Source organism: Marmota marmota, unplaced genomic scaffold, assembly GCF_001458135.2.
Source record: "Marmota marmota marmota unplaced genomic scaffold, marMar, whole genome shotgun sequence".
Taxonomy (NCBI): domain Eukaryota; kingdom Metazoa; phylum Chordata; class Mammalia; order Rodentia; family Sciuridae; genus Marmota; species Marmota marmota.
In genome coordinates this window covers 47,058,673-47,085,960 of record NW_026000005.1, presented here as the reverse complement: position 1 = coordinate 47,085,960, position 27,288 = coordinate 47,058,673, and the positions used below count along the sequence as shown (strand labels likewise).

The 27,288-nt window shown below is 43.7% G+C and overlaps 1 protein-coding gene and 1 non-coding gene across 11 annotated transcripts in view; both read right to left on the bottom strand.

Moving 5' to 3' along the window:
• Dis3l2 (DIS3 like 3'-5' exoribonuclease 2) overlaps nt 1-27,288 on the bottom strand; it is a 336,218-nt gene that overhangs the window by 78,504 nt on the left and 230,426 nt on the right. For 9 of the 10 annotated variants that reach the window (XM_015481549.2, XM_048808736.1, XM_015481548.2 and 6 more), the window contains 2 exons: nt 15,486-15,598; nt 1,038-1,145 (listed from right to left, as the gene is read on the bottom strand). In XM_015481549.2, the coding sequence (XP_015337035.1) occupies nt 1,038-1,145; nt 15,486-15,598 (221 nt within the window). Of the gene's footprint in view, nt 1-1,037; nt 1,146-15,485; nt 15,599-27,288 lie in introns of those variants that run through there. The other variant, XR_007349541.1, reaches the window with a different exon arrangement.
• Nucleotides 7,484-7,587, bottom strand: LOC125618375. The gene has a single exon (XR_007349659.1). It is a non-coding gene; the product is annotated as a U6 spliceosomal RNA (small nuclear RNA).

Genomic DNA, 27,288 nt, shown 5'->3' with positions numbered 1-27,288 from the left:
TCTAGTGCTGTCAATTTCTGGATTTTTTTTGTTTTTGTTTTTGGCTTCCTCTGTTGCTGGCTCAGGAATCAACTTTCTCAGGACTGCTAAGTCAGTTACCACTCATCCATCTGCTACCCAGCTTCCAAAATTTTGTTGCTGTTGTCTCCTCTCCCACTCTCTTTGTCCTTGTGGGTTTATGTCTTCAAAAAAAAATTCTCTTTATTGTTGTTTTAGTGAGGTTTGGGAGGGAATGAAAGTAAATGTGGGTATTCGATCTTCCATCTTCATTTGGAGTCTCTTAATAATAATTACCTTTTTTAAAAACTTCTATTAAATATTACAGCATAAACATTTGCCATGTTCTTCCATGGTCTTTGTAATCAGCTTTAGTAACTGTATAACATTCCAGATTAGGCACCATAGTTTATTTATCATTACCCTATTCTGGATGTGCAGAGCTGTTGTTCTGGGGGAAGAAACTGCTTTTTTTTCATCTTTCTTTACCAGCTCCCTTCTTCCCCACGTCTGGGACATGCTTGCTGATGTTCCACAGTGCCCCGGGGTTTCGTACCCTGTGTCTTGACACAGTGCTACCTTGCTGCCTGGCCTACACACCCCCAGTCACCCTGCACCCTGATGCAGCACTCATCTTTTGAAATACCACATTCCTCATGAAACATTATGAGTCCTAGCAGCCGCAATTCATCTGTGACTGCCATTTCAGACTTTCCCTAGTTTGATGTTGCACATCTTTGCAAACTTTCCCCATTCATTAATGCCCTCCTCCCCCAGGCCCTGCTCCCTTCCTGCAGTGGGGCCACCTGCCTCCCAGTGCATACCCAACCTCACTGAAACCCACTTAGTCTTGGGCAAAAATCAGCTCCTGCCTCCCAGGTGGGGCTGACAGTCTGTTGAGGCCGAGCCCTCACATTTCCTTCTCACCACCCTTCCACAGCAGCACCACAGCCCAGCACCAGGCACACCGCAGGTGATTCCCACCACTCAGTATGGGATGCTGGTAAGCAGAGAATGAATGGCAAGATGTAAGTTGTTACCTTGCCCTTGGGGGTCAGCGTCCAGATCACAGAGAAGGTCAGCTTGTCCGTCATGGGGTTGAGGCTACACAGCTCCTCACATAGCAGCCTGGGAAGCATGGGGACCACCTGTGAACAGAGGATAGCTGTAAGCACCTTTCAGCACTTTTAGTGACCAGGTTGAGTTCTCAGGTGTTTCTGTTCCCATAAGATTCTGAGGAAAGACCACACTGTCTCAGGCTCTTCCAGGAGCCTCCAGTGTCAAGGAAATATAATCCGGGAAAGTGGAAAGAGTTGCTTACAGAAGCTAAAAGAGACACCGTAGCCATGAGAAAAGAGCTACCCTTTGCTATCCACACTCTGCCCTCTGGTTCTTCATCCATGGGTTCAACAAACCTTGGATGGAAAATATATTTTAGAAATTGCATCTCTACTGAACATGTACAGACTTTTTCTTGCCATCATCACTAAACAACACAACATAACAACTATTTACATATCACTGACATTGTATTACGGTTTATAAATAATCCAGAGATGATTTAAAATATTCAGGAGGATTGTGAATTACATGCAAATACCATATCATTCTATAAAAGGGTTTGGAGCATCATTGGGTTCTGGTATCCACAGGAGTCCCGGGAACGAGTCCCCATGGATAGCAGGGTCAGCTACCTTAAAGGTAAAGCTCTACACTCAAGAATGACTGCAGCTTGTGGCTATAACTGTTCTGGTTGAGCAATATACTTAAGAACCCAAAGCCTCAAGACAAAGTCTTCACAGCATCACCAGAGTAAAATCAAGCTACTCCCTGATTTAGTAATTGCATATAACACAATTTACCAAATTATATGTTGGAACATTAACAGAATAAGAAAATGTCACTATTGCAATAAAGCAGAAAAGTTCTTAAGTGCAGTTCCCTAGATGAACCTTGGTCAGCCAGTCATCCATTTTGCAGTTTTAACGCCTAAGTGATTTCTTCCCATTTATCTTTCAATCCCATAATAGGATGATTTGATGGTATCCTTTTTAATTAAACTTTTTACTTTCCAATGATGATTTCTAGCTGCTCCAGAATACTACTGTTTCTCTGTAATATTACTGTTTCTCTGTAATTCCAAAGATAAAATGAGACTATACCTGTACCTCCTGAAGAAACTTCCCACTCTCTCCCTCCTGCCTTCAAATTTGCTTGCTCTCTCTCCCACATTTTCCTACTTCAGATGGAATCAATCACCAGTTACTTCTCTCCACATTCACTGAAGATCTGCTTGCTCCATGTGCTGTGTTGAGGGCCTGTGCTGACCAACCAAGAAGGAACAGGCAGGAGGGGCCATTATGCAGTACTAGGGGTAAATCCAGCTGACTTCTTGAGTGGTAATAACAAAACCAGCCTCAGTGGTTTCTTATTCTATGTGAAGTATCTGTACCACACCCTGCTTCAGTACACTAAACATCTTTGGTATGGAAAAGTAAATTCTAGAACTCATGGCCCACATCATTAACATCTAATTAATAGTTGTTTGGCATTATTTTAAAGGACACTACTTTTAAACATCTATTGTTAAATCTGATGAGGACCTGAAAACTTTTGGCAATGCTCTCATGGGCAACTACTTTTGAAATGTTTTTCTTGCCCTTGCTTTTGCACAGTTCCAATAAAACTATATTTTCTTTGCTAACTTGTTTAATAGTGCATTAAATTGGATCTTAATATTGAATACTTTCTCGTGGTGTCAAGTGTTTTACAGCATAGTATATCTTTACCTTTATCAACATACTGTATAAAATGGGAAGGTCTCAACTTCATACTATTTCATGGTTAGATTATAAAGATCTCACATAATTTTCAGCCTTTGAATTATGCTATGAACTGAACTGTCCCCACCACCTTAACCCCAAACATATGTTGAAGCCCCAACCACCAATTTGACAGTACTTGGATACAGGATCTTTAGGAGATCAATTAAGATGAAATGAAGTCCTAAGGGTGGGGCCCAGCTCCATAGGATTCGTGACTTTATAAGAAGAAAAAGGGAGAGAGAATACACACATTTGATCTCTTCAAGTGGGTACAGAAATGAGGCCATGTGAGGACACAGCCATAGTCAAGCCAGGAAGAGAGCTCTCACCAGGAACCAAATTGGCCAGCACCTTCATCTGGGACTCATAGACTTCAAAACTGAAAAATAAATGTCCACTGTTGAAGCCATGTAGTCTGGGTATATTGTTATGGAGCCTGAGACAGACTAAGTCAAGTTTTCTGGGTGTGCACTCCTGTATTCTTCTCTGGGCTGCATTATCAGATCATGACACCAAATACATTTTGGAAACTGGCTGCAATGCCAGTGTGCTTGCTGCTATGATATTACTACAGGGCTTAATATCTTTTAATATCATTTTTTAAAGATAGTATAGTGTAGTTCAAGGCAATATCTTACTTTAAGATGCAAAACTGAGCATTGGATAATGTAACCTAATTCCTGACATCATGTTTTAAGTTTTTGTTAAAAGAAAGTTATTACAACTTGGGGTGGGACTGGATCCTGGAATAATGAAAATAAAACACAAAACAAAAACAGTGAGGGAAAATCACTCAAATCCAAATGAAGTACAGAGCGAGTTCACAGTAATGTTGCAATGTCAGTTCCCTGGTCCTGACTTGTGGCTGGCAGTGCAGGTGTTAACAATGGGGGCAGCATTGTCATCTGAGACTCTTGTCCTGTCTTGACAACATTCCCGTACATCTAAAAGTATTCTAAATTAAAAGAGGTTATTAAAAAGAAAGCCAGGGCTGTAGTTGTGGCTCAGTGGTAGAGCACTTGGCTGGTATATGTGGGGCATTGGGTTTGATTCTCATTACCACATGTAAATAAATAAGTAAAATAAAGGTCCACTGACAACTAAAATATATGCATACATATAAATTTAAGAAAAAAGAAAGCCAGTGTTTTCATAACGGATCTTGTGTTATACACTTCGATATGAAATAAACTTATGCTAATGCAATTATGCTCATGAATCATGCTCTGTTTTTATACCTTTGAGTTTGGGATTAATATTTTATTTGCAAAAAGAGCTTCACCATTAAAGAAACAAAATCCAAAACAAAGTCTAAAGTCTATTATGCAGTTGAGGGCTGTGCAGGTGTATCAACAACCCTGAGCAGGAAGAGAAGGCAGGCTGGGACACCTGAGGCCTGGGGTCTCATCCTGGCCCAGCCCTTCCTGTGTGATCTGGGCAAGTTAGTACAATTCCAGGTCTCGGTTTTCTCAGTAGAAAAACAATATTGAAGATGCTCAATAAAGTCAGCTCATGGTGTCCAAGCTCCTGCGTCACCAGGCTTAGCCTGCTGTTCAGACTTGTGCCCAGACGCTCCCTTCTAATACCCATATCGCCAGCAGCACAGACCTTTCCACTGCAGGTCCTACACCTGCCCTGCCTTTGCACTGCTCAGGCTCTTGCACATGTTGTTCCCTCTTTCTGGAACACTTTTCTGGAAGTTTTGCATCTGGCAAACTTTGGTACATTCTCCCAGATTTGGTTGATCTCCATCTCTAAAGAGCTTATCCAATCTCCCCCAGAGAACACACTGTGATTTGTTCACCTCCCCTGTTCACTCAGAGGGTGAGGGGCAGTCCCAGCCAGCCAGCCACTCACTCCATCCTTCCTCCATGACACTTCCACACTGCTGACCACACTATGTCCTAACTGGCTTCAGGTGCCTCCTTCTTCCTCCGGACTGGAGAACCTCAAGAACAAGGACAGGGGTCTTGCCCCAGGCTTGGACCCAGCACCTGACACACAGCAGACCCCTTCAGGCTGCAAACAAACTGTCTTTTGCTCAGGAAACGGATGACCCTTGATTTTTTTATTTGCTGTTTTACTGAATCACATAAAACATTTTATGAAATACCTGGTAGACTTCTACTTAAACATCTTTACATAAAAATTTCATAGGCTATTAGTGTTTTAAGTATAATGTAAACTGTTTTAGCCACTGCTCCTAAAAACGACCAGTACATCCAGTGGCTGCCCAGTTATCCAAACTGCTCTACAATTCATGCTGCAGTGGTGAGATGCCAAAGAACCTAAGTGCTCACGAAGAAGCAAAACACAAAAGCTTTTGGGGTAGTAAAATTATATTTAATTTTTAAGGTACAGTCCTTTTAATAAGCTTTTCACCAGATCTGGAGGCAGAAATCAGACGGACTGCAAAGAAAACAGTTTTGGTGTCAACAGAGTTTTGTAAATAGGTGGTTAGGCTTCTGTCTCTCAAAAGAGAAGGAATTAAGAGGTTACAAGCACACTTGTGGTCTGGCACACCACAGCCTCTCATAAATGGGGCCTGACTCGCAGGGGTCCCCTGCCCAGCAACATCCCTTCAGGAGGGCTGGAGAGGTGGACAGCCACTTGAGAGCCCCTTTCTCAAATACATGCCCGTTCCCATCAGGTAGAAACCTGCCTGGACCCTGGTGCAGCATGTGGGCTGTGTGAGGCCCTCCATAGAAGCTGGAGACATGAGCCAGGGTGACAAGTGCAGAAACCATGCATGGCTGGAAGAGAAGCCCCACCCCCACCCCCCACCCCCGGAAGAGAGAAACCCTGGCTGTCCTTAGCCCCTGTCACTGCTCCTCAACCACCTGATGTTGGCTTCCCTCACCCGTCCTCCTCAGCTGAGCAGGGACTACTTCAGTGCTCCAGCTCCCTCCCTCCTACTGCCCCAGCTAAAAAACCCAAGGCCAACCTCACAACTGTCTTACCTGCATTTGCAATCCTGGTGAGCAGAGATGGGGACAGGGAAACTGGCTGGGCCATGTGGAGATGGGTCTCCAAACAGCCTCTGCTCTTACTTCATAAGACGGGCAGGTCTTTTGTACTCATCTCTGGTAGCTCCCTCTCCATGCCCTTCAGGTTCAATTCTAAAATGCTACAGCACTCCTCCAACCTCCCACCCAGCTGCCTTCACACTCTCTCTCATATGAAAATCTCAACTCTCCTTCACAGAGAAAACTGAGATGCCAAACCTCACCCCTCACAAGTACCCTTGTAGCATTTTCCTTCAACTGTTTCTCTGGATCCTGTGTGCCCTGGTCCTCTGCTATTTCAAAATGTGGACTCTCTTGTCCAAAGCCTAGACCCCTCTGCCCGGCTCTTCCCAGTGAGCAATCTGATCTACTTGGCCTCTCCCTCCCTGGAGCCAGGACACAAGGTCAGAGCTGCCATTCTTTATGGTGGACACCTTTCTTCTCCCCAGCCTATGTCCCAGTCTCCCACTTTTCACAGTAGTCTCTTAGTATGCTGGTATGGAGTCTTTGTCTTTTTTCTGTGCACAACATGACTATACTTCAGGTAAGACATTTTATATTAAAGATGTATACATTTCATTTATGTTAGTAATATAAATGTGTGTGTATATATGTACCTATGTATATACATATATTTTTTAAAATTTTTCTTATTAAAATTTTTTTTTTTCAGTACTGGGGACTGAACCCAGGCCCTTGAATATGATTGTAGGCAAGTATTCTACCCCTGACTGTATCCCTCTAGTCTTTTATTTTTGTGAGACAGGGTCTCACTAAGTTGCCCAGGCTGGCCTTGGACTTGCGATTCTCCTGCCCCAGCCTCCTGAGTTGCTGGGATTACAGGCCTGCACCACCAAGCCTAGCCACCCCAGGGCCTTTACTGGACTCCTCTCCCTGCCCTTCGCTTTCCCTTTTCCCCAAGGATCTCCTGAGTCAATGTCTCTCTCTGTTGACAGCAGTACTCTGACCCCAGTTAAATAAGCAAAAACCAAAACTTCCTTCAAAACCACTCAAAAACCAAAACACCACACTCACACCTCTGAGCCATGCCCCTGTCCTCACACACAGACCATAGCCATGGGTCGTCTTATGGCTCTTCCACTCCCATGGCCCATCACATCCAGTCAGTTCCTGAGTCCTGAAGGTCTGACCTCTCTCAACTGAGTCTCTTCACTTCTCCCTTCATCCACACTGTTCAAGTGCGGCACTTCTTTTTCTCTCTCATGATTTAGTCTAACAGTCTCCTAAGCCAGTGGCAGAGTTCTGGAGTGCAAATCATTCTGGATAAGATTTCTGCTAGAGTTTGGACACGGTTTGAATGTGTCCATGTGTTCAGAGCTTGGTCCCCAGTATGGGTGTTGAGAGGTAGTGGGACCTTTAAAAGGCAGGCCAGGACTGGCTCCTTCCATCACTTTAAAGGCCTTCTAGCCACATGATCTCTCCCTTTCACAAAGCTCCTGCCATTGTGGTGCCATCTGCCATGAGGTGATACAGACAAGGGTGGGGCCACTCCCCAGAGCTGGCATTACACTGTTTAGATTTTCAGCCTCCAAATCAGAGCTAAATAAACTTCTTTTCTTTATACATAACCAACTTTGGGTATTTTTTTATAGTAGCAGAAAATAGATTCATACAACTTCCTTTTTAAATATTTAAAAAAATATGGAACACTTTACAAATTTGCATGCCGTCTTTCCATAGGGGCTATGCTTATCTCTGTACTGTTCCAGTTTGAGTGTGTGTGTGCTGCCAGAGAGCACCACCTTCCTACTGTTGTTGAGCTTTCTGCATCTTCTCACCAAACTCCACCCATGACCACCTGCAGTTGCATATTAGGACATGCTGCCTTCACCTTCCCAATAATTGTTGAGCTGAATTTAATTAACAGGATTTTCACCTGTCCTGTGGACGAGGAAGGGCCCAACTGCCTCTAGTGAGGCCAAGAGGTCTCTGGCAAAGTCTGTACTCTCCATAGTCAGCGAGTGTCCAGAAGTCATAGGTAGCCAGGAACTGCTAGGGACAAGCAGGTCTCCAAGGGGGCAGTAAAGATAAAGGGGGCATCTAACTTCTCCCACTTACTTAATCTTTGCCTCTCCTTACTTTCTGTTTTGTGAAGAGGACTGCAGGATTGGGAGTAGGCTGAAATCTGGGGTAACTATGAAATGCTGCTTGTTTGGGATGTCCATTTGGTGCACTGTCTGTAGACACCTATTGTCCTAAGTTTTCCTGGGGCTAGTTAGACACCGTGGTGCTGGTAAATAAATTCTCTGAAAATTCTGTGAGCAAAGATCTCCATCTATTTTAGGATGGTTACTGGTCATTTAAAGTTTCAGGAAGACATGACTGGAGGAAGGACCCTGGTACTAATAATGATATCTGTGCCTTGGGCCTCAGCCTCCTACAGCCAGAGAGTGCTCAGGTTGACCCAATCACTTCCCTATCTGCCCTCTTGGTAAAGCCCAAGCAACTCAGCCTGCCACTTCAGACCCCTCCCTGGAACATCATCTCTTGGCTCCTCCTTTAGGAGTTTTAACTCACACCCTAGAGATTCCAAACTACATGCTGCTCCTTGAACACACCACTTCTAGCTCCTGCTTGGAAGGCCCTTGCTACCCACTTCTGACCATCTGGAAGTTTTCTACTCAAAATGTGAAACATGGTACAAAAATTGATTGTTAGGTGATGCCTTTATGCCCCTTCAAAAGTTCTTCTCCCTGCACCATGCAGGTAAGTATGAATTCTCTCCTCTTTATGTCTTCACCTTGGGCACTTCTGTCACTGAAGACAGCCCAGAGCACTTAAAATGTTAGTTAAGTGCCCTCTTCCTCTGACTTCCCCAGGGCAAGGCCGCCTCCACCTCGTCTTCATATCCCTAGGGCCTGGCACACAGCTAGTACTCAATAAATTCCAAGTGGATCAGAAAAGGAAAAGGAGCTTGAAGCATGCGCCATGGTCAGGTCCAAAGTTAAGTCAGGGTATAGCTTAGAAGCTGGCCGTGGAAAAAAGGGGCAGATGACAGGACCCTGACTTTCTAAGCATTCTGGACCAGGGCTTGGGAGAGTTGAGAGAAACTGATCATTTGGGCAGCTGGGTGGGGGTACTAACAAGACTATAAAATCTTACATTAACCTCAGAGAGCAGAAACATCTGCAAAAGCCACAGCAGCGGGCTGGCCAAGTTCAGCAGCGGGTTAGCCAGGACAGCCCTGTGACCAACGGAAAGGGCCACAGAAGGGAAGAATCAATCACCAGACAAGGAGGAGCAGGAAGGATGAGCTATGACATCGGGTCAGATGACCACAATCCACGGGGGACTCTCCAATGTCTGTGGGGCCTCTCAGCCTCTCTGTACCTTTCAGCCCAGGCCTTGGCAGGCCTCCACCTAAACACCCCCACAACCTAAGTGCCCATCAGCCCAGATCTGCAGTCTGACAACGTGGTGAGTTTTTCTGCTTTTCTCTGAGGACTTCGAGGTTTTAACACCAAGGTACACTTTAGATCCTTACTTGCCCACTGAAACAACATCAAGGAAATAGATAATTTGTTTTCTGGCCAACATCTCTGTTTAAAGAGTTTTCTTTTTCATATCAACACTTCCATGACTTCAAAATTTGATCAAGTTTGCTACACAGTTTGACATTAACAAAACATCAACACAGACAATCTGCTGGTGTCAGAAAGGAACATCTTAAAACTGTCTGGATGTGACATGAAGCCAGGCTTCCAATCCTCATCTTTGATGTCTATTATAAAGCAGTACCAATAAAATATCATGGAGATTTATGGGCGAACTTTCATTTGAGCTGTTTCACACCTAAAATAACATGAGTGGATGAGCCAGTAGGCAGAAAATTTAGGTTTAGGTTTCAACTGTTTAGGTTTTCTTTTACTTTTAAAACTTAATTTACTTACTTAAAAAAAATTACCTTAAAACTTAAAATTACATTGTGTTCTCTCCCAGAGAAAACAGTGGAGAGGCATTAACTGCACAGATATCATGTCCTTCTGAGAAGAATGGGTTCGAGTTCAGGTAGACAGTTGACCCCTGTCCCAACAGAACCATCTTTTGTCAAAAAGAAAAGATGTTTTTTCACGGGATTTAAACAGATGCTATTTAAGTTTAACTTTCTGCCTGAGTACACCCTATTGTTAAGAAGAGTTAACAAATACTTATTACTGTGAGTAAAATCTCAACAAAAAGAATTTCATTTAAAAGTCAGTGGGATGGGCCCAAGATTGGCTTCACTGCACATTGTCCTACTCCACAGGAGGACTCCCCCAACCAAGCTGAGATTGTAATTCTGACCATCAGTCACTTATAGGTCAGCCTCTGAATGAAAAGAAGTCAGAGCCACATTCTCTATAGATGGGAAATCAACCGGAACCCCCAGCCCCACCCCCATCTTCCTTCCCCTGAGTGATGAAGTTGGGAAAAATGATTCTGCCAAAGGAGAAAGCAAGAGAATCTGGAGGGGGAGCAGCAGCTCATCCAGCTTTTAAGAAGACCTTTATAGGCAAAATGAAGTGAAAACAGCAGAAAAGTTCCTGGACACAGTCCTTTAAGAAACAAAAATGAGTAGGAAGAAAGGTCAGAGCAATGGTTCAAAGGCATGAGAAGGCCCAGCTGCTGCTTTCCAAGGTTGCGGGCTGGCAGCAGAGGCACACAGCCCCTTCCGCCCAGCTCCCTACCTGCAGGATTCAGCAGCAGAGCCCTGGCTCAGCAGGCCCCAGGAGAGACGCTAGGACTGTGACAACCAAGAAACCGTCCAGAGAGTAGGGAAGGAAACATAGCTATTCAACCCACCTTTATTTATTTTTCATTTTCTGATTTTAAAAAGAATTCCTGGTTTTAAAAGGAGAATGCAGCAGCTGGACAAGAGAAAGTCACCTGCTTAGAAGAAATACCTTTAATGGCTTCAAATTCTTAAATATTCAAAGAATACTTAACTGAAGAGCAAAGTTAATTTTTCTAATTGGGGAGAACGTTTCACATTTATTCACTTAGTGTGGACTTTAGAGTTTAAGAAACCACTTCAAAGATTGAAGTTTAAGAGATGACTTCTCTTTCTCTTTCCGTCATAACATTATAGTTTCTGCAGATAAAAGGAATTTGGAGTCTCGTCTTCCTTCTCTAAGAGGCCCTGGATCAGGCAAGGGCTGGGTTTGGCCAAGGGCATTCTGAGGCAGGAAGTGAGGATGGATGCCTCCAGCTGGAAGTCATGTTAAGTGGGATCAACAGGTAAGTATCATAACTATGTCCTCAGGAGGGCCACACTAAGGAAGAACCTGGACCTTGATGTGGTTTCTCTGCCTTGGTAGGCTGGATAGAGGATCCTAAAGGAGTTAAAGTGGAATGGCAATTGCCCCCAAAGCTTCAAAATAAAAATACATGTTTTAAGTATAATATGTATATATAAATGTATAAGCCATGAAAGTTTGATTTATTTTCATGAACTGAACCCACTTCAAGACTCACTGGAAGTCCCCCACCACTGAGAGCTTCTTCCCATCAAGGGTAACCACGACCCTGACTTCTAATGGTGTAGATTAGTTTCACCTGGTTTGAACTTGTATGGATGGAATCTATCCTTGTGTCTGAATTCTTTCACCATTAAAGCTGTTGTGTGAATCCACTGTGCTTTCCTTCTCATTGCTCTACAGCCTCCCACGGGTGAAAATACCATGATTTATCTGTTCATTCTAGGTGATAGGTATTAAATAATTTCTATTTTTTATTTTTTTTGCTAGCTTGAACAATGCTTCAATGAACATATATCATCATTTTTTTGGCAATACACACAGTAAGCACTTCTATGGGGTACATCCTAGAAGTGGAATGGCTGGGCCACAGGTATGTATACACTTAGCTTTAAAAGATACTACCAGAGTTTTTTGTTGTACCAATTTGCCTTTTTCCAGCAGTGAGAGTTCCCAGAGTCTTATTAAGGAACACGTGGTATTTTCTATCTTTTAATTTTAACCATGCTGGTTGGTTATGCACATCTTTGAGGTAAGTTCCTTCTCTTTCTCTCATCTTCTCCAGAAAAGTAAATGTCAATTAGATATGGTGGTGCCAGCTGTCATAACTAGCAGACACTTGGGCTCCCTCTCCCAGGATGTCCAAGCAAGTGTTGGCAAGCTGGTACAATATGGAGGAGTTATAGAGGGTGAAGCTGGCAGGCCATGAATTCAATGACTTTTGGAACTTTCAAATATCTAGGGAACTGGTCTTCCAGTTCCTGCACTTACAGATGGCATGTGTGAACCTGGAAGACAATCAGTCTTCCACATGGATGTCTTTGTGAGATCCAGGCTTGACTGGTGAAGTCCTCAGTCCCATCTATCAGAAAATCCAGGGTCCTTCCAGATAACTCATGACTCCTGAGGTATCGACTGGCTGCCTCATGCTGGAGAACCTCAGAAATTGTAGCTACAGTTATCATGAATGGGAATATGATGTAAAGAAGTGAAGAAGATTGTACAAGAAAGCTGTCAGTATAAGGGGAATAACACTGAAGGTATTTCTTCTAGTACCAGGTTAATAAGTCCTGACTGGTCATGAATAAAGGTCAGGTGGATACAAACTTGTAAAATGTTAAAGAAACCTTCTAAAAATCCAAACATAACCTGAAGGCCAGCTCTGTGGAGCTATGTTCCAGGGGTGCCATATGCATAGTCAGTAATGGAATGTGAAGGCCTATTTCATGGCCAAAGAGGAAAGGCTGGGGAAGAAGCCTGGTGTGCTCACATGCAGAGAGATCTGTGGGTCAGGAGTTTGTGCTGCATTCCCATAAGACATCTATACCTGCTCATGACTTGACAAGTATCATAAATACTGCGAGGAAGGAAGTCAAGCAGAAATTCTTGAACACGGCATTTAGGTTCAAACAGGCTTGGAGGCAAATCAGGGACATGGTTTGTCTGATATAAGCAACATCTGGTGGAACTTCTGCTCAGCTGAGGGTACAGTTATTCTCACAGGGTGGCCTTCGAAAGTTCTAGATGTTTTAGGCACACTGTGCAGAGGTCACCTATTGCCCATGCTCTCTGTTACTTGAAACTGGATTTAGATACCCATGCAGCTTCTGACTCATTCACAGCTCTAATCAATTCTGTTTCCCTCTCCACTTAGCACTGTCACCCTAGGATGGTAGAAAACACCTGCATGGTGGTTCTGATCACCAAGTGTAAATGGAAAACAAGGTTGAACCCCTAAAGAAAGTGGCTATCCAGTCTGATTTTTTTTGGGGGGGTGCTCCACCACTGAGCTATACCCCAGCCCTTTTTATTTTTATTTTGAGACAGGGTCACACTAAGTTGCCCAGGGACTGGCCTTAAATGTGCAATCCTCCTGCTTAGATCCAGGTCACCAGCTATCCAATCTTAGAGCAGGCAGGACTAGGGTTTTCTTCAGATAGTACAGACTATAGTGATCTGAGAGCATCATCCTAGAGCAGGAGAGAGGAGGTGCTAGGTCTTTCTAGGAAGAGCCTTAGCATATTGAAGGCAGCCATAACACATGACAGCCTCTCACTTGGGGTAAAAGCATATCTGGGCTAGCTCCTTCTGGAGTGGGAGCAGAGAGTGCTGGACAGTGTGATTTCCCTCATGGGATCGATGACATCACTGTCAACTGCTGGCCTGATTGGGGGTGGGAGAGCCAACAGGCAACAAAATCTTCAGCCCTAAAAGAATGGGGCTGCAATCAGAGCCTAAAAGAATCTCCTTCACTTTGAGAGGCTAGTAGTAGTGGACAGCAGATAATATGACAGGAACTCTCAGCATACTTAGCAAACTCCAAAAACTCAGGAACTTCTACAGTGTCCTGAAGGACTTTTGTTCTAGAACTACCAATATCTTTTTAAGAATTACATTGATGCTTGGACAAAATGGGAGCTCAGGGGTTCTAGAACACTAGAATTCTAGAGGTTAGCACGAGGGCTACTACCCTGTTATAAGTGGCTTGGGACCATCTGTGTGAAGTGGGGGAATATTGGAGGGTCTATATAAGGTTGGGCTGAGGAAATGAATGGTTCATTGTGTGTCAATCTTTCTGTTCAGCAGGCCCTGTGCTTTTATTGCTAGCAGATGGTCAGGCACTCAAAGGTCACGAGACACGATGGCTTATTGGATCTGCTAGAGGTAGGTATGTCTCTACATGTCACAGTGCTACCGGTATGGCCGCGGGGAGAGGTGCCCTAATTCTGTGAATCAGACCACAGATACAAAAGAACCTGGGCTGTGGGACTGGATGGGAACCTTACATGATGGTCACATTTGAGTTGTGGCAGTCATGACAATGGGTTCCATCCACAGAAAAGAGCAAGTGGCCAAGAAACCCCCAATATAAGCTGAGGTCTCTGCTGATAGAAAGCCTTGGTTTCAGGCTTGAAAAGAAAGTCTACTATATCACAGCTGGGCGTGCTACAAGCCTTAGGCCCCGGGCCAGTTGTGCATTTGGAACACGGGTGCAGCTCTTCTACTTCTGCGTCTAAATGCTCTTCTGCCAGGTGGTAGATTCAGTGGGATCCTTGGCAAGGGTGTGACGGGGAGGTAGTAGGTATGATGGTGGTGCCACAGGATCATTCAGGAGGCAGAAGTGACATGAAGTAGTAATCAGACTTCTAGCTGGGACAAATACAGAAGGCAGGAAAACACAGGTGGTAGGCTGAAATTGATGGGTACAGTTTCCTGACCCCTGGTCTGAAGTGTATACTTGTTAAAGGAATGGTTATCTGGATGTGCGAGGCACACAGGAAGGAATGGACGTGCTGAGATGATTCTGTCCATTCCTTTCTTTTACAGATGAGCTGAGGGAGGCCTTGACACTGAACCAGGGGGAGTTGCGGAGTTGGGAAACTCCACTCTTTAGGGCCTCCCTCTGCTTTTCCATTTTGAACACTCCTCTGGTCATCTTGTTAAGGGCAGGGCATGACCAGATTGGTGACCTTGTTTAGAATAGGGTTAAAAAGGGTTTCTTGAGCTGGGGTTGTGGCTCAGACGTAGAGCAATCGCCTAGCATGTGCAAGGTCCTAGGTTCGATCCTCAGCACCACATAAAAATAAGTAAAATCAAGGTATTGTGTCCAACTACAACTAAAAAAAAAATAAATATTTTTTTTTTATTTTTAAAAAGGGTTTCTTAAAGGACCTATAGAAAATAGTAAAATTGTCCTTCCACTTTGCTGCTGTCCTGTGAAAGTAGCCACAGACAATTCATGAATGAGTGTGTATGGCTGGGGCCTAATCCTAATTCCTAAACTGCAGGAAAACTGGTGGCTTGTGTAGGCTGTGTTTGTTCATTCCTGCTTTGGAACGGCTATTAAAAGCAGGTATCTCTCCTCATTTCTTTCTGAAGCTGACCATTTGTCAGAGTGACTAACACGGCCAGGCCACTCCGAGATGAGGCCTGAGATGAAAACCTACGTCTTCCCTTGGCATCTTTCAGGAAAACACACAATAACAGAGGGCAAACACTTTTCCAGTGGTGAGCACTTTTTTAGAACTTACGATATAATAAGAGATATCCAGACAAGACTACTGTTCCTTATAATTTTGGGGAGGGGGAGGGAGACAAGTTTTTTGTTTTTTTTCCTTAAAGGAAGATTACTAAATGGAAGCATGTTTTTTTGATCTAAGAAATTGAAGACTGATTTTTACCTTTTGAACCAAGTAGACACTTGTGGCTCTGTCAGCGGCCACCTTATCCAGATGGGATCCTTCGGGAACAAAGTAACTCACATCGGCAATGTGGACGCCCACTTCAAAGGTGCCTGTAAAAGCAGAAGGAGGACTATCAGCCTGGTTTGGAAGGCCAGGGTAACCCTCCCAGGAGTCCTCTCTAAGAATGCATGTCACTCCCAGAGGCCACAGGCCCTGAAGGGCAGGCTGCCATTTTCTGCCTTGCCAGATACCCCTCCTAACCCCAGTGACCCGCACCATTGTCACTTTCCTTATTATACACCAAAAGATGGTGGGATTTTTATTATGAACAGACAGGATAAACCATTTTCTCCCATTTCTAAATGTTTCTAATCTTCGAATAAATATCAGTAAATTCACAGAAGAAATCTTATTTAAAATTTCCTTACAACACTTCTTAAAATATATGTATTGCTCATTCTAGATGATAAATAAAACACTTTCAGGTCACTACAAGAGAGCTAATCCCCAGATCCTTTAAGACTCCGCTCTAAAAGCTTTGCCTTCCATCCATCCCCATGGCCCCTCATCTAGCCCTCCAGACTGTTGCTGTAATCATTCTACACATGCTGCTCCTTAGCCTGCCCCTCACGTCCTTGCATAATTTCACCCCAATCTACCATCAGCCTCAGGGCCTATCCGACACACACTCTGGAAGCAGCTGTCATGGGAACCTCTTTCTACTCCCTGAATGCATCTTACCTCACCCTGCCCTGACGCTCACTGGGTTTCATGCCTTTTCCCATGATTGGAATAATCTTAGCAAAGAGAATCCCCAGCAAAAAGAGATTCTTCTGCCCTCTTTTTTTTCCACCTGTGCTGTTTAAGCACCTACTGTGTACCTGATGCCAACCATGGGCTGTCTCTAGGGCTGTATCTCTATTGGATGCCATAGGATTTTCATTTGCTTATGTGCGTCTTGTCTAACTCTCTCTCTCCCTACAGGGTAAATTTAGCCAGTATGGCCTTTCCTGCAACATTCCTGCCCAGTGCCTGGACAGTGCCTGGGTAGGTACTTATGAAATAACCTGTTGAGTGACAAAGCTAATAGTCAGTAGGTCAATTAATGGTTTGTTTGCCTGTTGTTTTTTCCCTCTACTTTTCTCTTTTTTTTTACTTTGCAGTGGAGGGAGGTGTCTTTGATAGGCTTTTCTTTCCCTACTAGTTATTCCAGAGAGGTGAGATCGCCCTGCCTGGTGGAACTTGTACCTTAAATAGAGTTGGAGAGGCATTTAGGTTATAAAATTGAGAACTACTCTTGAATATCCTGTATATCATCTATCAAACATGGTGTGAATATAAATATAAATACACACCCAAGACACACATATGTAATACATATACATGTGTGCTTATGTATGTATATGTGAATGAACTGAAGATACAAGCACAGGCTTGGAGATGCTTCAACTGAAGTATACACCTGCTGCAATTCCACTACCCTATACCCCTATTAACAGTGACTGGTCTCAGCATAGGCCTGTGACTCAAGTAGGTTTATTCTGAGACTGTTTCTGGGATGGAAATGGACTTTAAAAAGAGGTTCTCTCTCCTGGCATCCCAGACACTAAGGATCGCATAAGCCTGGAACTGCCAGGAAACACCTTTGCTATACACTTCATAACAGAGAGAGGTGCCTTGCAATAGGACCTTTCTTCTTACCAGTTATGCCAGAGAGGTGGCCAGATCACCCAATCAATATAGATCCACCAAATCACTCAGGCCAGTAGAGGAAATCACGAGTCTAAAAGAATTACCATGGCTTTATCTGAACTTCAGGATCCAGCTGAAGCTGAACCAATCCCCTTCCAGTTCTTTGACTCACTCAGGAGCCCTGCCTGACCCTTGCTGACTGGAAGAGCTTATTAACACATTGCCACTTGCTCCTCTGGTGAGCTGGATTATCAGTCTTAAGGCATCAGATATTTTATCTGCAAAATTTGTATCTGCAATGCAAAGTTAGTGATTCTTTATTATCCTCCTACTCCTTTGTCACTGGCGACAGTTCTTCCCCTCAGTTTTTAAAACATGGATGCTTGAAATAAAGGGTTCAGACAAGGAAAAGAATTTCAGATTTCCCCCTTCTTCATCTGCTCTGACACGGAGACCCTCATACAGGGCTTTTTTATTTTTATTTTTTTCCCCCTGCTTGATCCTATAGCATTTCTACATTAGGGAAAAGCAAAGTTCATCTAAAAGAGCCTGGTGCAATGGGGTGGTCCCACAGGCCTGTCTCCCACAGGAAGAGCTGTCTGCAGAGCTGGGAGAAACCAATCTGGCCCTAAATCTGGTGGCCTCACTGGACCAAGCATGCAGCTGTGCCGTAGGGTCACTGGGAGTAGTGATCAAGGAATTCGATCCCCAGTGGCTGCAACCAGAGTCTCAGATGGCTAAGCTTCTAGTTTTGATATTTCAAGTATCTAAAACCAACACTTGAAGAAGGTAAAATAAAGTGTCTTCTTTTGAAGTCAGGATTATAGTATGTTGGCCTCACAAGTAAATATTGACTAAAGGAAAAGAGAAAGGGTTATTACATCATGAAATAAACCATAATTTTAAATTTGGGCTCTGTTGTTACTACACATGAACTTTCTGTCCTTATGAAAACTGACAAACTGACAAAGAGTTCATTACAAGAGATAAAACATGACAGAGGCCAATCAAAACCTATTCAAAAGGCTTCAATTTCACTCAGAATTCCCAGCAGAGCCTCTAAAACCAGCAAAGAGACACTTTCTTATTCTCTGCTTATGACATTTTTATGGAAACCCTAAGTAAATATTTTATTACATATATTTACATAATGTGAACTTGCAGAACTCTTGAGGTAGTGGCACTGAAGTTTTAATTCTGTGAAAGAGAACAAAAAAAACTCCAAAAGGTTCTACAGCATATGCTGCCATGACATTGAGGATGAACATGGCATGTTGAAAAATACTCTCTTTTAATCTCATTAAAGGAATATAAAAGCATTTATTTAAATTTCTTTTTAATTTAAAAATTTTACACATATTGGGGATGAGGGGAGTACCATGAAGTTTTGAAGATCAGTAGAAGCAGAGACAGGAAGGATCTCCAAGGCTGGCCAGGGTCCCCAAGCTCAGAGGAATACAAATAATACTCCTTTGAATGAACTTAGTAGTCTACTGGAACTGCTTTGCCCAATTAAAACACCAAGGGCTTAGAAACCATCACATCCAAGTTAGCCTTCTGGCCAGTGCAGCCACTTCCCAATAGTGTCCTTGTCAAGTGGCCCCTGATGTACCCTTAGTGTGAAGAGCTTACATTGTCTTGAAGCCACTTGCTCTATTTCTGAAGAGCCCCAGTATGAAAGTGCTTCTCTGCACGGATCTGTGCATAAGCTTATGCGGAGTTGCATAAGCCCGCACTGGGCATCCCTAGGTGGAGATCCCTCTCCTAAAGGAGCTCTTGGTCTAGTGGGATGAGCAGATACACTCACGTTGCAACCATATGATCTGATAGAAGGAAGTCACACAAGCCCACGGGAGAGGACTGCACTGCAACCTTGAGAATGTATGTAAGTGTTTTGTAATCTATGACAACTCCATGGGCTTAACACTGGCAGTGACCATTGTAACAGGACAAGAGGAGGGATCACTTATTAAATGCTCCTCTGTGCCAGGGGCTTCACACACAATATAAGCTTGACAACAGTCATGCAAACCATTTTGCACAAATATACCAAATGAGACTCAGGGAACTTCCAAAGTTGCTTATCCAGAAACCTAGTGAGGAACTGATAAACCTCAGATCCCAAACTAGGTTGGATCCCAAGCTTTTGCTCCTTTTATTACCCCTCCCCTCCCCCACAGTCACTTCCAGGATAAGCGATACAACCTCATTTTTTGTCTTCGTGGGCCACAGCTCAAAATCCCTCCCTATCTCTATGACTCAATGGAAGCCACATTCTTAGCTTTGGATTCAGAAGTCCTTTTCCCAGCCTTGTTCACAGCCACACCCCTGTCCCTGAAGGCTCTTTTGGATCCCACTGCCAATCTCCTTAACCACTTGTAGCAGGGCCTGATCACAGAACAACCACTAAATCATAAACTCCAGTTCTCTTTAATTAGAAGAATAAGCCCTTAAAACCCCAGTAGTTCCTTTCTGAATTTCTAGCTTAGAGTCCTCTTTAGCTGGGAGCAGGGTGATTATCTTAACTACTAAAAAAGCCCTGTGCCAGGCATGAACACTACCAGGGCTGCCACCAATTAGGGGTGGGGACATAGCAGGCTTCTCTTACCTGGAAGGAGACCTGGGCTTTCAGACTTGGGTCACCCGAGCTTACCCTTACCCACCACTTAGACTTCACAGAAAGTATTCCTCTGGTGACAAAGGTTCTTCACAGAACATAATAAAACGTGCTGCAACAGAGTGACTGTTTGGGTCTTCCCCAAATTCACACATGCCCAGTGTGTGTGCATCTGGAATGGGGCCTCTGGGAGGTGACCAGGCCATGTAGGCAGAGCCCTCACCAATGAGATTAGTGCCCTTATAAGAGATCCCAGAGAGTTCCCCATCTGTTCTACCACGTGAAGACACAGCAGGAAGGTGCCATCCATGAAGCAGGAAATGTCCTCACAGACACTGACCTTAAGACTGTGAACTTCCCAGATTCCAGAACTGTGAGAAATAAGTTAGCATCATTCATAAAGCACCCAGTCTGCGGTACTCTGTAAGAGCAGCATGAGTGATGCCTGCAACCCTCTGAATCAAGAATGTAGGGGAAAACACTGCTGAATGTGCCTCATCAGCAAAAGTCACTGATGACCTGCATCACTAAACCCAAACCCTGCCAGGCCTGACTTTACAGTGGCATTCGAAGCCATTTTTCCCTCATTAAGGTCCCCCTCCCCCTCTGGCCCTGAGCTCCCAGGGTCTGCTTTCTATGGCTGCTCCTTCTTCCTTGGTTTGTTCTGCACATGTTGGTGTGCCCAGCGTCTGCTCCGCCCAGCTGCCTTCTCTTCTAATCCCACTCTCCCGGGGATTAGACAGTGTCTGACTGTCTCATCTATTTCCAGTGGTTCAAGCATCACTTCTGGGCTTTGGTCTCCTGATTCTATACTGCTTTCCCAGACCTCTGTGAGCTCCAGATGGATATATGCACTAGTCTGCTAGGTCCTCCCATTCACCTATCCATGTACCCACCCTCAGTGTTCCCATGCCAGGATGTGAAGTCATCCCCACTAAGCCAACAGTGGCACCATCACCACCTCAACCACAAAGAAACCAGAACCCTCTTGGCCTCTGTGGACCCATCACACTGAGCTCCACCTTCCAAATTCTTCCCAAATCTGTCCAGATCTCTTCCTCCCCACCATCTCCATTGCCACCTTGGCCTGGGACTATTATGTTTTAGGGAGAATCTTCCAGCTAACTTATTTCTTCCCCGCCATTTCTCAGTTTCCATACTGAAGATAGTGGTTCTTTAAAAAATCCAGATCTGCCTGTCCCATGAAACCCAGTCCTTTGTCTCCTATCTTCCACTCCTCCCTCTGCACACTAACTCTGGTCACTATTTTGCAATGAGGTAAATAATACTAACAAAAGTTCCTCCTCAGTCTGGTCCACCCTGGCCATTTATGCTAGGCACACCACCATCACCATGACTAGCCTCCTCAGAGCAGCCTCCAACTTCAGGATCCTGCTGTTTTCCCTGGGCTCCTCCCTGAATGTTCCTGACAGTTCCCTTCATACCACTGACCAAGCCAGAGTGGCCTTTCTTTGGCAGGCGTGTCCTGAGGATTGAGGCCAGGCTTGACTCCTTTCTGAGCCTTCTGGCACTACTCAGCCCACTCCCAACACGGTTCCTACATGCCCACCATAAGCTACATAAGCATGAAGCACAGGGAAACAGGCCAACACATAGCTGGCATGTGACATTGACTGAATGAATAAGAAAGAGACAAAAAATACATGGCAGACTTGTCAGTACTCCAGGCAGAAAGAGGCTGTGAGCACCGGCTGGTCTCACTGCCCGAGCAGTGCCAAAGTGCAAGGCATCCAGCCTGTGCTGGCATCCCTCTGATGACAGGGAACCACGACTGCCATCTTCAGATAAAATGACAGGTAAGGATTTTCCCCCTTGTAAAGACAAAATATGTTTCCTTAGAATTTCCATTTATTGGTTCCAATTCTCGCTCCTGGGGCTGCCCAGAACAAGCCCATCTCCTCAGGGGACAGCAGTCTGGCTGGCTCTACCTGGAGGGCCACACAGCTGTGACTAGGCAGCACCTGACCCCTGGAGCTCCTTCCACCAGGAGAAACACCCATGCAGCTTGGCTCCGAGTTACCTCACAACCCTCAACGCCTCCCTCCAAGCCCACTCCTAGCAAGCATGTTCATTCACTCAGCCCTTTAGTAAGTATTATGAAGCTCCTACTGTGTGCCAGGTACTCTACAGGTGCTGGAGGAGCGCAAGTAGACTAATAAGGTCCCTTCCTTCCATGGAGCTGACATTCTAGTGAGGAAAGAATGACAACAAGCAGAGAAATAAAGGACAAAACTGTTTAAGCCAGTACAAAGGACTTGAGAGAAAACAGTGCAGAGTGAGGTATGAGGCAGGCCCAGGTTCTCCCTTAGGTTTAGTTAGGAAAGATGTCTCTTAGGGAACACCCTCAGACCGGGGGTCTGGAAAGGACCACACCACTGCCAGACACAGCCAGCGCAAGCTTGGTGTGGCTAAGGAATGGAGAGAAGGCTGAGAAGGGGAGCATGGGAACCAGGAGGCTGGTGCAGGATCAGAGAGGCCCTGCGACATCAGGATAAAGCTTGTCAATTTTATTTCCTGGGACACTTTTAAACACAGAAGTGAAAATAACTGAACATATACCATGTTCACGTTCCATTTGGCCATCACCCTCATTCTGCATCCTGGGAGTCTATAGACATACCGAGACCAGCGGGCCGGAGAAGGCCTCAATCTCTTAGGAATGGTGCTGACAGGCAAACTAATGAACTGTGGGGGGAAGGAGGACATGCAGTAAGCATGGGCGGATGATGAAAGGAGGCCACACCTGAGGGTCTCTCCCCACCCCCACACAGCAGATGTTGGGTTTCCACGGGCTGTTCCCAGGTGACAATGGGAATATGATGCTCGTGCATAGCCACCCTTTTGACCCTATGGGCAGTCTTTCCAACACACAAGCTTCAAGAGAGTTAGAAGTGGTATCCTGGAAGTTCCGAGAGGTAATCCAACTGAGAAAACTGAGAGAAAGGACCCTGCTCCTGTCTAAAGGATGCCAGCAATGAGCCTCACTTAGGGTGGTTTACTCAGCCAGAATAAGGGCCCTGGCCTTGGTGGGTCCCACTGAATTTTAGAGATAGACTCAAAAGCTAAAAAACAACTGGGCTTGGATCACCTTGTGGCTACACAATAAATCCCTTTTTTCACTTGGGGTAAGCAAATTCCCGCTGCCTTTGGTGGAAACACCGATTGGGTTGCTAGGTAAGAGGGACAACTCAAACTCTGATGTCTTCCAGTTCTGTGCGGTATTGTGTTATGTAATCTCACACAAAAATTGACCACCAGGATGGAGTGCCATGGCAATACTTCAGGGCCATGATGTAGTGATGGCTTGAGGATGTTTCGTAAACTTAAAGGAGTCAAAGTTAAAAAAAAAAAAAAATCCCTGGTACCTGTCAATCTGAACGCAATAAAGGTTGCTGAGTACAAGGAGCAGGTGTTCGGGTCTTCCTGGGTTTCCCTCAAGGACAGGATTTGAAGAGTCTCTGGATTTTCTTTTTACCATCCAGCAAAGGGTTAAAGATGATTTTTAGCTGCAAACTTCCTAACTGGTGAGCTCAACTTCTGGAACTAAGCAGCTTAAAAAACCTTTTCCCTTCATTATTACAAAGGCGCTATCAATCTGCAAGTACTCAACGAAACTGCCCACACAGCAATTTTTGTCATGTTCAATCTAATTCTCAGGAATCTCAGTTTAAATTTATATGAACAGCATGGAAGAGGAACACCCAGGTAGTAAATTCCACTTTTCCCTTTCCAAATGATTTGAGCAATGGCCTCCTTCATTAACAGGAAAGAGAATGAGGAGCTGAACATGTGAGGCTGGCACACTCAACGTCTGGGAATTTCCAGGCGTTTCAGAAGAGAGTGGAGAAAGCCCAGGTCAGCCGGTCAGGACTGGGACGGTACCCCAAGCACAGGTGTTGGTTCCTTCTTCAATGCCAAGGGATAGTGAAGCCTGAGAGGCCAGGAAGGACCCTGGAAGGCAGTTACATGTTAGGGGTCAGACCAGAGGGCGGAGGGTGGGGACAGGGTGGATGGGTGGGAATACAGCAGACTGGCCTTAATTTGAGGGTGGCAAGGTGGGTAATGAGAACTAGGGTTTTCATTATACTAGTCTGTCTGCTTAAGTACATATTCAAAACTCTCATCCAAAAATTAAAAAAATAAAGTAAAAAATAAAAAAGGCAGTGTGGAAGCCAAGGAAAGAAAAAAGTTTGAAAAGGACAAATCCAGTTAAGTAAAACTACATTACGTATGAGTTTTAAAAGAAAGAGAAGTCAGAGAGGTGGTTATAGCTTAAAAGAGTGATGGCCTCTAGAGGCTGGAGGATTGTTTCTTCCTACATTGTACCTTTTGTAGTTTTTACAACATAGTTTTTAAAAACATTGTACCTGTTTTTAGTTTAAAGACTGGAAAAAGCAATAAAGAGTATAATTAAAAATGCAAACCTGGCTTAAAAATACCTGGAAAGAAATACATGAAGATAACAGCAGTATTCTTTGAGTGACCGGATTACAAATTTCTTTCTTTTGTATGTAAATTCTAATTTTTCTAATGATAAATGTATTACTTGGGTAAAACTTGGATTATTATACACACACACACACACCAAAAAAAAAAAGAAAAAAAAAAGAAAAAACCCCTGCTTTGTCCACCTGTCACCTCCATCCTCCTTGAGTCCTCAGCCCACAAAAAGAATCAGCCCTGGGCTAGCCTCTGCAGGAGGCCATGAGTGTCAAATTTAGTTGACCACTCTTCTGGAGGACTGTGGTAACTAACGCACTCTGTGAGTGAGCTCCACAAAGGCAAACTCAGCAGAGGAGGCGGCAGGCGTGGGCACACCCTCCTCAATAGGAAACTGTTATCTTCAAGCCAGAAACGAGACTGTAGTTCACAGCAGCCGGTGGCCGTTGGCCATCAGTGCTTTTACAGGCTTCAGTGCATACGGCTAGTCTGTGGCAGTGCAGGGGCCTTGTGACCTCAGCACAATGCTCTTCCACACCTCTAGATATGACAACAGAATTTTAGCATACTTTCAAACTCATTTAAGGATTTTTCTATTTTAGAGAGCTTCTCCATTCACAAGACATAATTACTACTCTCTAATAGCAAAAATAAAAGAGATGTAAAATTTTCAACATTTCAAAAAAGCATAAACATCTATGTGTCTTTAAATGACTATCCACTGAATGTTTATTATAATAGTTCACTGACACCTTGTAATGCTTTTCTCTCATTCTGGAGATATCTTTTTGGGTTGTTGTTAAATTCCCACCATGCCAAATTAGCTCTTTTTGGATCTAATTACTCGATTTAATTCAAATTTCTTTGCATAAAGGAGAAATCTTTTTCTGATTCCCAAAGGCTTCATAAGACTTCACAGAAGTTAACAAGAAATTATACCCTGATCTATGTGTGCTTAGGATAGGAGTCCACTACAAATAGCATTATGAACTGCTTACCTTTTTTTTTTTTGTAGTGGGGATTTAACCCATGGGCATTTTACCATCGAGCTCTGTCCTCCATCCCCTTTCGAGGCAGGGTCTCACTAAGTTGCTGAGGCCAGCCACGAACTTGCAATCCTCCTGCTTCAGTGCCACTTCTTCTGGGTACTTTTTAAATACTTTGCATTAATTCACCTAATCTTCCAATGCTATGAGACAGATACCTTATTGCAGTTGGAGAAACTAAGGCACGGGGAGGTCAGACACCTTGCGTCCAGGCATGGCTCTAGACCCTGGGCACCTATCTACTACTTCATGGGGCTTACCCCTTTGTAACAGGTATTTAAAGAACTTATTCTTGTTTGTTTCTTTCTACATTGTATCTTTTGTAATTGTTTTAGTTTCAAAGACTGGAAAAAGCAATAAAGAGAAAGGGTGTAAAATTAAAAATGCAAACCTGTTTTTTCCTCAGTTCCTATAGGATATAAGCGCTCCTAGTTAGAAATTTTTAAAATGACTATTATACATTTATTTTTGCATAACATAACTTTTAAGACAAATAAGAAGAATGTAGAATGATTTTCCATTATATATGTTCTTCCTTGTGGTGCTGAGGAGTGAACCTAGGACCTATGTATACTTGGCAGGTGCTAACACTGAGCTACACCCCCAATCCCTAGAGTATAATTTTCAACAGACTGAAAGTGACTTCTTTGTGGGGACAATAAATATTTGCTGAAATAAAAACCCTGCCATATACTCTTGTAACTACTGGTCACTTTCTATTTTTGAACTACTCTTCTATTAATTATAGTTATAAACCAACTTTCCAGGTTTTTATAAACCAAATTTTCATATTGAGTAATCTGAATGCTGAATTTTCTAGTTAACTGAATGCCAACCCCTTAATCATCAATCCTTTATGGTTTTAAAACTTTGGGTGGAAATCCTCTGTGAATGTATTACATGCTTCCTTTTTCTTAACAGCAAAATATAACTCAATATTAATAACTCAAGGTTGTAATATGAATGTGAATGTGTTCTGTAACAGATGCTGATATGGCCCAGTGGAGAAAGATGTCCCTTCTACCATATACTCTACAAATTATTTTTCACCTCTCTTGCTAAAATGCAGTTAGGACTCTTCAGATGCATCGCCTTCTAGGTAATTATAACCATAGTTATTTGCTGTACCCGGCACAAACAAGACACTCCCACACTTCTTTGAGGAAATGAATACTCTTCATAAAAATTCTTTGGGGTAGGTACTACTGATACTCACATTTTTACAGACGAAGACATTCAGACTCAGAGAAGTTAAATGACTTGCCTAATGTCATGCAGCCAGTAAACGGCAGAGCAGGACTACACAAGGTCTGACTCCAATCGCAAAGGTCATCTATCATACTACAGGACCACACGGCACCTTAGACTTGTCCTGAGGTGTTTTAATCATTTCTGCAGAGATCAGGGTCCCTTTACTTTTTGTTCTGAAACAGCTTTATATAGATTTAATTCACATACTATACAATTATTCAACGTGTACAACTGAATGGTTTTTAGTTTAGGCACAGCATCACAATTAATTTTAGGATATTTTCATCAGCTCTAAAAGAAATTTCATATCTATTTTCAGTCACACCCTATTTCTCCCCAGCCTTCCCAGGCCCAGCAACCACTCATTGACCTTTTGTCTCTACAAATGTGCCTCTTCTAGATGTCTCACACACATGAACTCATAGAACATGGTCTTTTGAGATTTTATTTCCCCACATGAACTGGCCTGTTGTCAAAGTTCATCCATCCAGAAGAACTTTGCTTCTTTTTATGGATGAATAATATTCCACTGTATGAATATACCTCATTGATTTATGCATTCATCAGATAGACACTTGGGTTGTTTTTACTTTTTTATGTACCCTTTCAATTTTAAAAAAATTAATTCTGTTGTTGTTATTATTATTATTATCACAGTACTGGGGATTAAACTAGGGATGCTCTACCATTGGAATACCTCTCCAGCCTTTTTCATTTTTTTTTTTTTTTTTGA